The sequence below is a fragment of the Phasianus colchicus genome, chromosome 1 (assembly GCF_987193195.1).
Source record: "Phasianus colchicus chromosome 1, bPhaCol1.hap1.1, whole genome shotgun sequence".
Classification (NCBI taxonomy): domain Eukaryota; kingdom Metazoa; phylum Chordata; class Aves; order Galliformes; family Phasianidae; genus Phasianus; species Phasianus colchicus.
In genome coordinates, this window is record NC_143436.1 from 183,640,084 (window position 1) to 183,652,387 (window position 12,304).

The 12,304-nt window shown below is 39.2% G+C and overlaps 1 protein-coding gene across 1 annotated transcript; it reads left to right on the plus strand.

The window, feature by feature from the left end:
• Window positions 1-3,304: 3,304 nt before the first annotated feature.
• Window positions 3,305-11,905, plus strand: LOC116230617 (collagenase 3-like). Its single transcript, XM_031595886.2, has 10 exons — window positions 3,305-3,787; window positions 3,880-4,121; window positions 5,083-5,231; window positions 5,326-5,451; window positions 7,261-7,422; window positions 8,035-8,152; window positions 8,581-8,714; window positions 9,068-9,227; window positions 9,948-10,051; window positions 10,653-11,905. The coding sequence occupies exons 1-10, from the start codon at window positions 3,500-3,502 to the stop codon at window positions 10,751-10,753; spliced, it is 1,584 nt and encodes a 527-aa protein (XP_031451746.1). The 5' UTR covers window positions 3,305-3,499; the 3' UTR covers window positions 10,754-11,905.
• Window positions 11,906-12,304: the final 399 nt, after the last annotated feature.

Here is a 12,304-nt window from a genome sequence, read left to right on the forward strand (position 1 = left end):
GATACCACATTTTATGAAGTAATGAGGTAACTATAAGAGAAGAATAAAATAATTTTACTATCGTAGAACACAAAAACTGCAGTCATTCTTCAAAATAATATTTTTTTACAGGTTCCATCTATTTGTTTTCAAGAATCAATAAAATTCAATTACAGCAAATGCTGTAAATAACTTCCTCAAATTGTTCGTACAGCTTGGATATGGGAGTGCTATCCTGATTGCAAAGAGAAGCACAACAAATGGACCATTTCTTGAGCAGGTCAGTGAGATACCACTGCATATGTACAAAAACTAATGGTGACATCTGACAAAGGATCACAAACAGGTTAGCATCCTGCATTCTGAAGCAGAAAAAAGCTGTCAGCAACTCACATACAATGGTTATGAGGGTCCTGTCACACTCATAAATGTGTTGTGCTGTAAGTTGTCTTGCTCTGTAGGCAAACAGAAAGGCAGCCGCTTTGTCTCTGTATGACACAGTGGCCCAAAAGGTCTGCAGGAACCCACTTGTACAAGAGCCATTGCCTTTTCAAAACATGCTCATAATTCTTGACTCTGGACCTTGCTAAACACCTCCAATTGCATCTTTTGTCCAGTAAGTGCTGTTACTTTAGAGGAGTCAGGTGGGTGTAACATCCTTTACCATCACTGCTGAAGACCTGCTCATGTGAACCATTCCCAGCCATCACTGTCCCTCTTGTAACAAACCCTGCAGATGGTGTTCCACATGCAGATGCATGGCTGGGTTTTTATCTTAACCATGCTGGGACTTCATTTATCCATCTGTACCATGAGCCTCAAAATAGCTTTCCAGTGGAAGCCAACCTATATGTGATTCGGTGACTGTAGGCGCTGGAATGTTCCAACCTGAAATAAAACTTGTGGTAAGGTGCATTTACAAACTGACCCACTGACTTTATTTGCCTTTAGTAAAGAGTGTGCAGTTTGGAAGTTAAAGAGCATTCACCACATTCTCTGTGCAGTGCTATTTTGGTCACCACACAGGGAGTAAATCAAAATATGACACCTTTCCACTATCTGCAGTCACAAAATGTATGTTGAAGCAATATGCTGGCACAGTTCTTGTTTTCAAATAATGCTGGTTTCAGACACTTCTCACCACTTCTCCCATTCTTCTGTATTCATTTACTCTTGAGGGAAAAAAAACAGCATGCTTATTCCAGTCTCTGTTGTGCCTATGAAAACTGCCATCAGTCCAGCTAACTTTGCCCACACCCACAAGACGCCAGAACTGCAGAAATTTTGCAGTGCTTGTTGAATTCTCACTGTTCAGCAGTTTTGTGAGTGTCAGTGCTTACAAAATGTAGCTTTCCAAGCTTGCTTGTTTGCAGTGGGATCAGCACAACATCTACAAACCACTTCTGACTGTGGTTATCTTCATTTATGTCTCTCTTCACAGTTTTTAACTTTTTTTTTTTTCTTTTTTTTTTTTAAACTCAGGCTCTGGCATCACTTGAATGTGAGCAATGATTCCATATAGAATCCCAGAATCATAGAATCATTAAGGTTGGAAAAAAAACGAAGACCATCTAGTCTGACCATCAACCCATCACTACCATGTCCCTCAGTGCCACATCTATACATTTCTTGAACACCCCCAGGGATGATGACTCAACCACGTCCCTGGGCAGACTGTTTCAATGCATTAACATTTTTTTTCTGAGAAGAAATTTTTCTAATAGGCACAACAAAATGCCATCACTTTTCGTCCTATCAGTTACATGGGAGAAGAGGCCAACCCCCACCTCACTACAACCCCCACCTCACTACAACTCTCTACAGCTCCTTTCAGGCAGTTGTAGAGAGCAATAAGATCTTCCCTGAGCCTCCCAGACTGAACAATCTCAGTTCCCTCAGCCATTCCCCATAAGATTTGTGCTCCAGATCCTTCACAGCTTCACTGCCCTTCTCTGAACATGCTTCAGGGCCTCAGTGTCATTCTTGTAGTGAGGGATCCAAAACTGAACACAACACTAGATGTTGTGTTGGCCTCACCAGAGCCAGTACAGAGCCCATGATCAAATACCCCTACACCAATGAAAGCAATGCAGAAAATATCAATACAGTGGTGCTGGAAAGAAAGAAGATGCATGCATAGCTCCTAGTGATAAGCTGGTAAGAATGGCAATGCCTGCAAGGAGTGCAGAACAATGTCTACATCAACAATATGCTGTCCTTGAAGCACTTTTTAAGAAGATGAGGTAATTATTAGTCTTTATGCCACCACTGCTAAACAGTCTCAGCACCGATAATAGGCAATGTAAAGGAGGATATGCAAACAATCTGAGCAGAGGTTGTCTATCCCTAATTGATTTAGTCATATTTAGCACTGAATGAGGTGGGTGGAGAGGTAAAAATAGCATAAATAGCAAATTCCTCCCAGGTTTGTTTTCTTTAGCTGTTAGCCTTGTAAGATAAAAGGCTAATACTGTTTACATAAAATTGAGCTTTGTCACATTCAGCTACACCGATTTTTGTCTGCTTCCTGTTCTGTCAACAAGGCAACACCAGCATGCAAGGGCATGTGCATTAGAAAGCATGTACTGCTGTTTACCAGAAAGCTGCTTGAGTTTTCCATGTGGGAATTGACTCCACAGAAGATGAAGGTGGATTCAGACAAAACAGGACCCAGACTTCTGGGCATGGTAAGTGATACAAGCCTGGGCAGCAGCTGAGGTTGGAGTGACCCTGGGGAGACAGAAGTTACTGCTCAGCTTTCAAACATAGTAATAACACCAGATTCATCCTATTTTCCACCTCATAAGAAAAACACACATGTTTCTGTCATTCTAGATACACAAATTCATTGCCTGCCTATAGCAGTTTGCCTCTCTTAGAGCAGGTGTTTCACTGATCTACAGCTGTTCCTCACAAAGTAAATTTAAGTTACTAAGGAAGAGAGATTGTATGAAGCAGCCCCTCTAAATGATCTGCTTAGCTTCTAGTAAAAACACTGTTAGATATTCAAAACTGTTTCTTGCCACTTAACATTTCTGCTTTTAGGTACATCTCAAGCTGTAAATTAGTCTGAAAGATTGGCAGAAAGCCATTTTAAGGATTCCTGAAGTAAAATTCGTGTTAATGCTTCAGAGTTGTATTTCTTTACAGAAACAAGGAAATGTCATGTCCATTACATACTCTGTAACATAATTTCTTATTACCCAAAGCTGCATTTCAAAACAACCAGAAGCATTTCTGGTCTATTCCAACAATTCAGAATTGTTGCTGACCATCTAAGTATTGAAAAGTTCTAGAATTTATTTTGAAAGTAAAAAAAGCTGATTATATATTTCTTATTTTCTGTCAAATTGGAAACAAACAATTACTCTAGCAGAGAGGAGAAATAAGCCAGTGTAAGTTATTGCAAAATAATCAAAAAGTGCCATTTTCTCCTCCTGATTTCTTCCCACAACCTTTGTAAATATTCTGAGACTGTTTATATGAAGATGCAGTTTCAGAGACCTCAGTGGAACAACAGATGCTGAAACCACAGTGCTGGGGAGGAAAGAAAAAGTGGCCGTCTAAGCATGTTTACTTTCAGGGACAAGGAAGTTCTAACTTGTCCCTGAGTGATGACTCATTGGAACAGGGCTATAAATGTGAAGGTAGCTGCTCTCTAACACATCAGGGCTTCAGACTTCACAAATCCAACATAATGCTTTCAGCTGTCTTCTTCTTCTTGCTGGGTCTGTCATTTTGTCTGACAGTCCCTGTTCCTTTTGATGATAGCCACGAATTCACAGAGGAAGACCTCCGGTTTGCAGAGGTACAGTATAAATTAATCTGCATGTTTTATAAATAGTTGTGTAGTTACAAATGCATGGAAACTAGGCTTATGACTTTTTTTTCCTTTCTTAGCGCTACCTCAGGACTCACTATGATCTCCGTCCAAATCCCACTGGTGTTATGAAGAAGAGTGCTAACACAATGGCCTCTAAACTTCGAGAAATGCAAGCTTTTTTTGGTTTAGAGGTGACAGGAAAATTAGATGAAGAAACATACGAGATCATGCAGAAACCAAGATGTGGTGTTCCAGATGTGGGGGAATATAACTTTTTCCCTCGAAAACTCAAATGGTCAAAAACTAATTTAACATACAGGTAATTTAACATACAGGCATTTTGAATGTTCCGTCTTTCCAAGTAACTTGTCACTTAGGTTGCTCAGTATACGAAATTGATGGGAAAAGAGTGTGTTAAACTTTGACAGAATTTATATTGTAATTTAAAATTCTTCGAGCCCCTTAGAGAGTTTTTGAAAGCTCCCCTAGACCTGTCTTACAGTCCAAGGAAAGAAATAAAATTTTTCTTCCATTGCTCTTTTTCATGTAGTAGATCTGGTGTGGTGTAAGCCAGCTACTCCTGGCCTCCATGTAGACACTCTGAGCACATCCACGGTTCTAAATGAAAGAGGGATAGGAATCACACATCTCACCTCTGATCCTCGCAGAGCTCAATCATTAGATCTCTCTTGTCTCTGGTTTGGAATCTGCTCCCCCTAGACCTGTCCTAGACAAATCTGCCAGAGAGGGAGCTCTCCCACAGCATGATGGCTTCTTTTTCCTAAATACCACGGTGTCATCGATAGGATGTTTCAGTGAGATGCAGCCAATATAAAGTCACTGAATTCTTTCAGAGATATCAGTTCAGTACCTGGTAAAAAATATTACTTTAATGCCAGTGATACTGGCCCACAAAACCTCTTTGGATCATGTTTAGCCTCAGCAGAAAAGGTCATTAGATATTTTAAATGGCATTAAAATAGTTTTAAGTATGGCTTAATGAAAATCTGTCTTTTTCTAAATCCTCAGGTGCATGTAAAACTAATTATAGAGATCTGTCGAATCATTTTAGATGCCTCTGAATAACAACAATGAAAATGGAAATGGTTATTTTTATTTCTTGGAGTGTTATATGCAACTGTTCAGCTCTTTATGTTCAGATAAGAACACAGGGAGGTAACAAGCAAAACTTTTTAATGAAGTGTACAGTCAGATAAAAGTGCATTAAATGCTTTCTTCAATCTGCATAATTAAACCAAAGATATTATTCTGTTTGATAGAATTGTGAGTTACACTCCAGATCTGAAACGTGCTGAAGTAGAGAGAGCTTTCAAAAAAGCATTCAAGGTTTGGTCTGATGTGACACCCCTTAACTTCACCAGAATACGAAGTGGCACTGCTGATATCATGATCTCCTTTGGCACTAAAGGTAAGACAAAGCATGTTCTTCTTACATTATGGTTACATTGTTGCCAATTTGATGAGATGCAATTGATTTCATTGGTTTGAGTGTTATTTTATAGAACATGGTGACTTCTACCCCTTTGATGGACCATCTGGATTATTGGCTCATGCCTTCCCTCCTGGTCCAGACTATGGAGGAGATGCCCATTTTGATGATGATGAAACTTGGTCAAATGATTCTAGAGGTAAGAGAGGTTCCTGAGATTATTTCAAATGGTGATGGACAATTGTAAATGTTTTGTTTGTTTGTTTGTTTTCTGTTTACTGTTCTTTAGGTAGTATGTTCACTGTCTACTCATTGGAAAGTGGACTTAATTGCTAATCATAAATGGGAATATAACATATGCATACCATAAATTTTAAGATATACACATCTTCAGTGGAGCAATTTTTAAAAATGCCATATTTAATGTGCTCTGTCAGCTTGGCATTTACTTACAGCTCATGGACAGCTGATCAGGAATGACCTCACTGAATCTTTTAGAAAAAACGTATGTAGTGGTTAATGGAGCTAAGTCCAGCTGGCAACCCGTTACAGGTGCTGTCCCCCAGGGGTCGGTACTGGGTCCTATCTTGTTTAATATCTTTATTGATGACCTAGGTGAGGGGATTGAGTGTACCTTCATTAAGTTTGCAGATGACACCAAGCTGGGAAATAGTGTCCATCTGCTTGAGGGTAGGGAAGCCTTCAGAGGGATCTAGATCGCTGGGCTGAGGTGAATGGGATGAGGTTCAACAAAGCCAAGTGTTGGGTCCTGCACTTTATCCACAACAACCCCATGCAGCGCTACAGGCTTGGGAATGAGTGGCTGGATGATTGTGAAGAGGAAAGGGACCTGGGGGTGTTGGTTGATGCTCGGCTGAACATGAGCTGACAGTGTGCCCAGGTGGCCAAGAGGGCCAATGGCATTCTGGCCTGCATTACAAATAGTGTGGCCAGCAGGAGCAGAGAGGTAATCTTCCCTCTGTATTCAGCATTGGTAAGGCCACACCTTGAATACTGTATTCAGTTTTGGGCCCCTCACCACAAAAAAGACATTGAGGCCCTGGAATGTGTCCAGAGAAGGGCAAGGAAACTGGTGAGGGGTCTGGAGGACAAGTCTTATGAGGAGCGGCTGAGGGAGCAGGGATTGTTTAGTCTGGAGAAGAGGAGGCTCAGAGGAGACCTCATTGCACTCTACACCTTCCTGAAAGGAGATTGTGATGAGGAGGGGTTTGGCCTCTTCTCCCAGACAACAAACATTACCCGAGGAAATGGCCACAAATTGTACCAGAGGAGGTTTAGGTTAGACATAAGGAAGAACTTTTTCTCTCAGAGAGTGGTCAGGCACTGGAATGGCTGCCCAGGGAGGTGGTGGTGTCTGGATGAGGAGCTGTGAGATATGGTTTAGTGCCTGTGGTAGCAGTGGTAGTGGGAGGACAGCAGGACTAGATGATCTTGTAGGTCGTTTCCAACCTTGCAATCCTATGATTTTATGATATACTTTGCTCAGCTGGAAGTCAGCTACTTGTAACTAATTTGAAAATTCCTCACTTTGTCTATTCAGCAGAGAGCTTCAACAGAACAAAACATTAATTTCGCATAGTGTTATTTCACCTTTCTAGAATTATTGCCATACAAGAATAATGCAGACTTTCCACTGGAAGTGAATTTCCAACAAAATTTTTTCTTTATTTAAGTATTACTAAGACTTCATCCTAGATCTTTCAGCATTGCTAAGAAATTTCAAGGAATCCAGCAATGAATCAAAGCTGCCTACAGAACAGTGTCAAATAAGACATAGCTTGAAGACCAGATATGGGGCAGTCAATTAAGCCCTTCTTAAAACTAATATTGTAATAGATGGAAAAAGTCAATAAACTATATATCATTCTTCCATTTCTCTCTCCTTCATCACTCACATTAAATCACAGTGTTAAGGCTAACTGAGTAGTCCAGTCCACTTTGGCTATATGGGGAGGCATACACTTACTTCTGTTGTCATTTATTACAGGGTATAACTTGTTTCTTGTTGCTGCTCATGAATTTGGCCATTCGCTGGGACTTGAACACTCCAGAGACCCTGGAGCACTGATGTTCCCAATTTACACATATACTGGAAAATCTGGTTTTGTGCTTCCTGATGATGATGTGCAAGGGATCCAAGAGCTCTATGGTAAGTCTGTATAATATATGTATTGCCTGTGTCATTATAACCTGTTACAGATATGCTGTACAGTTACTAAAGGCCTTCGGATGTTCAGTAGCAACACTCATGATTGATTAAGTCCTAATCACTGAACTCCTGGCAACCAGGCTAAAGGACAAAAGATGCTTAGATTTAGTAGTTCAGGGGGATAAAAAAGAAAGTAATACTACAGAGGACTGTTGGTAGCTGTGCTGTTCCTTTGACTAGGCAGGAAAAGAGAGCACACAGAGTCCCTTTATTTTTTTACCTGAAAAGAGAATGTAAAATGGGCAGATATAGAAGGGAGAAACAGAAATATTCAGGTTTCAGTCATGGAAAGAATAAAACTTTTAGAGGATCTTCAGAATTAGGATAAAGGAAATTAGTCCATTTAGCATCTTTCCAGCTGAACTACAAAGTCCTATAGTGTATTTGGCTAAAGGAGAGAAACAGGGAACAGACTTTCTCTGGTACAAATCATTTGCTATTCTGCTTTTGTTCATCGTGGTGTTTGGGGACATTTCCATATCCTATTTAATATTATGAGCCATAGAACAGAAATGAAAGTTGACAAACTGTTATTATACTATATGGTTCCAGGTCCTGGAGACAGAGATCCCAACCCAAAACATCCCAAAACGCCAGAGAAATGTGCTGCAGATTTATCAATTGATGCCATAACAAAACTTCGTGGAGAAATGCTGGTCTTCAAGGACAGGTAAAGAGTCTGTTGCGTGATGGACAGTGGCTACTTGATAAAATTTGAGTGAGAGAAAGCCATTTGAGTTTTTCACTAAAAATCTATGTAAATATAGAAATTCCCAAATCAACATAGATGTTTTTAAGAAGTTATATCAGATGTGTTTTTAGGCAGGACTTGCAATGCAATTACATCCCAACAATGTAAAGTGAAGCTGATATGGCTGAAGGCTGCCACTATTTCCTCACATTTTTCATTTCACAGGGCTTTTGTCAATGGACATAAATCTACTAACATTTATTTTGATGAAGCTATACTAAATTCAGAAACCTTACATTGAGGGCAATTGTTTCCCTTATTCTGAATGAAAACAAACAAACAAACAAACAACAACAACAAAAAAAACAGCACCCCAACTTCTCTGTTATTCTCTTTTTCTGAACTAGGTTTTTCTGGCGACTGCACCCTCAGATGGTTGAAGCAGAACTTGTTTTAATTAAATCCTTTTGGCCAGAGCTTCCAAACAAAATAGATGCAGCTTATGAAAACCCCATTAAAGATCTTGTCTTCATGTTTAAAGGTGAGTTTTTTGTTGTGTTGTTGGCAGGAAAATCTACATACTCAGTCAAGTTCAATGAGAGACAGAGAGGTAATGAATGGAAGTACATAACATTCTATCTTCCTTACACAAAATACAATGAATGCAGGCTCCACCCCATGCAAACCTACGTAACTTTCATTAAGTTTGGAGGTGTACAATCAAGCTCCTATGGCTAGCATTACTTTTAGCATGAATAGTTTAATACCTACAGAGTATGTGGCCTAAGAATCTGTTAGATATATGAAAACAAGGATCGTAGCATCTTCATTTTATCATTCTCTCAAAGCTCAGGCTTTAGAAAAGAATAATACATACTTTATTCCTATTTTCAGGAAAAAAGGTTTGGGCTCTGAATGGCTATGACATAGTTGAAGGCTTTCCTAAAAAGATATATGAAATGGGATTCCCAAAAGAAATGAAAAGGATAGATGCAGTGGTCCATATTGATGACACTGGCAAGACTCTCTTTTTTACAGGGAATAAGTACTGGAGGTAAGCTGCAAACAGACTGGTGCTTCTTTTCAATGCCCTTTTCACAATGTGTGCAGAAGTGTTAAAAGATCAGTAAATATTTCTCATTATGCTTCAGATACTGTCAGTCTATGGTTTTCATAGGTGTGACATTTGTCTAGAATATATCATGAAAGTGCATGCAGATTTTTTATAAATACATGAGCACAGCTTGTAAAAACTGAGAGAGTGAAAGAAAGGAAAGAACAAATTGCCCTATCCATGAGAGTCTATAACATGGACAAATCTTCTAGACAAAATTATTATCTTGCTTCCTGAAGTTGTGTGGCTCCTGTGGGAGCAGGACATCTGAATTACTTGACAATGGCTATTTTTCTTGGCCAGGAGGGGGGCTTGCAGCCAGCTCTCTCACATATTAAGGAAGATGTTACCATCCCTTTCAATAACCTCTGTGTCAGGCAGCCTCAGAGCAGAATCACACTGCTGATAAACTGATGTACAATCATTTCCCTATAATGGGTAGCTTATGCACTTCTGAAAATGTGACTTCATTGGTTTTGTGATTACTGAGAGTGTGTTCTGGTGTAATGGTGCTCTACTTATTGCCTTGAGTTTTATTATTGCACTAAACGTAAGGGATCTAATGGCTGCTAGCTTCTCTTGGTGGTAACTTCAAAGCATGCAAGGGAACAGACCAGGCTAAGTTCTCTGAATTTTTAATTTATTTTATGCTTAATGTAGTTATGATGAAGAGACAGAGGTTATGGACACAGGCTACCCCAAGTTCATAGAAGATGAATTTGCAGGAATTGGTGATAGAGTGGATGCAGTCTACCAAAGAAATGGTAGGTAACCTGACAATTAAGCTTTTTTACTATTAGTTGTGACTGAAGCTTGACATAAATGTTCTGTAAGATATTCTGTCATTTGTAATTCTGACTTTTTTGATATCAACACTTCTGTTCTTGCCTAGATCAGGTTTCTGATCTCAATTATACTTTGACAATTATATTATTATAAAATATGGAGATTTATATCTTCAGAGTCAAAGTAGACTTCCTTCCTTGCTCAGAGAATCCAGAGTGATGTGTTATCTATATAGAAGTATTATAACATGGCCATTCCTTGAAATCTTGATAATTTTTATCCAATTTTTCAAGGAATTTCCAAGTCAGATACTCCTCAGTTCTCCTAAGCAAGCTCTCCATAATAGTGAAATGCAGAGCTTTACACCCGGTTAAGATACTGTTTATTTTAAAATAATGATCTAAGTCTAGCAAATGTAATAAGGACTTCCAAAAATTTAGCTCAGTGTTTTAAAGACAAAAATACTGCATTTAAGTTTTACTAAGAAATGAAAACAAATCACGTGATTTTTATTTGAAAGTTAGTTTTAATGTAATAGATTTTTCAATTTAAATTCATTTTAACTTTCTTTTTCCTCAGGTTACCTCTACTTCTTCAATGGACCACTGCAATTTGAATACAGCATCTGGAGCAAAAGAATTGTCCGCATCCTGCATACCAATTCCTTATTTTGGTGCTAAGTACAGATGAGTGCCATGCTACAAGCTGCAGAGCAGCTTTTAGTACATGGAAATAATAATTCAGGCATACAAGTTTATTAGAGGAAAGCAGAGTTCTGTGAACAAGCACTGGCTACCTAGAACCAAACACATACTCATATACTGTATATATGGAACTATACAGCTGTATGTCAGTCTGGAACTGCATTAAATTAATAGGAAAACTGGAAAGAAATGATACTCATTTGAAGGGGCATTACACCATTGAAAGTTTGTCTAGCATTAAAGTGAGGAGATGGATACATTCTTCATGATCATAAGCATGACTAAGTCCCAGCAATCTAGCATCTTCTTAGAACTGTGTAGTATTTCTGAAGAAATAGAGCTGATACTCCCTGGACTGTTTTATTTTAAAATTAATCGTTCTGTTCTTTGCAAAATTATTTCTAAAGTACTGGGGATCCAGACCTGTAAGGAGCAAGTCAGGACTGCATAGTGTTTCCTTGAGCAGGATAACACCAGGCTGCAACACTGAAGTTAGGGAACCCAAAGTTATTTAAATGTATCCCCATCTGAATGGGAATGTCTCCCTAGAAAGAGATGTCCATGTTATATGTGAAAGAAGCTGAATGCACAGAGGCAGCAAGGCAGCATCTCAAAGCAGACAGAAAAACAGGGAAAATGAACAGTACTCCCTGCAGAAATCATCAGTTTGTATGACACTGGGGAAGCCAGAAAGCAGCAATACCAAGGGAATCACAAAGGTTGAAGCCTTTCATGAAACTGCATCTGGTAACACAGCCCATGTTTCCAGCTGCTGTGAAGTGATTCAAGTGACATTCATAGAGGTTATGCCTATCTGCTGGCAGAGAACGCAAGCATTCAAATCAAAATATCCAAATAAAACCTTTTCATGTTTGTCACCCTTCCAGTATTTATAGCAATTGTTTTGGTACCATATAAATTCTGGGGGCTTCTTTTGTGACTGTTGTTGTTGTTTGTTTGTTTTGTTTTGTTTTGTTTTCAATCACTGAAAATGAAGTGGGACTGTGACTATTTCTCAGTTTAAGAAAGTAGTATTAAATAAACTGGAGGAATGAAATGACACTGTGAAATTATTTCAATGAAGATATCCTTCACTGTATGTCATAAAAGCAAGACAGAGCTATGGAATGAAAAACTGAGAAACCTATCCTGTGCATTTTATTCATCAGTTTTTTCACCTCAACTAGAATTCTAGTACATTCTTATCTTGAGGGTTTTTTTCTAAAGGTTTGTGTTTTTTTTTTTTAACATAATTGATTTTATAGAAAAGACAGTAAGCGGGAAAATACAAAATAACCACCAACCCCAAGCCAACCTCATGAAGTTCAATGAGGGTTGCATCAAGAGAAGCGTGACCAGCAGGTTGAGGGAGGTGATTCTACCCCTCTGCTCTGCTCTCGTGTTACTCCACCTGTAGTATTGTGTCCAGTTCTGGAGCCCCCAACACAAGAAGGACATGGGACTGTGGGAGCATGTCCAGAGGAGGGCCACAAAGACAGTGAGAGGGCTGGAGCACCTCCCATATGA

Excerpts from the sequence above, each read along its gene's own strand:
- LOC116230617 (XM_031595886.2), top strand. The coding sequence starts at position 3,500 with ATGCTGAAACCACAGTGCTGGGGAGGAAAGAAAAAGTGGCCGTCTAAG. Across the intron at positions 8,715-9,067 it reads TCTTGTCTTCATGTTTAAAG|GAAAAAAGGTTTGGGCTCTG; the intron begins GTGAGTTTTTTG and ends TCCTATTTTCAG. Across the intron at positions 10,052-10,652 it reads TGCAGTCTACCAAAGAAATG|GTTACCTCTACTTCTTCAAT; the intron begins GTAGGTAACCTG and ends CTTTTTCCTCAG.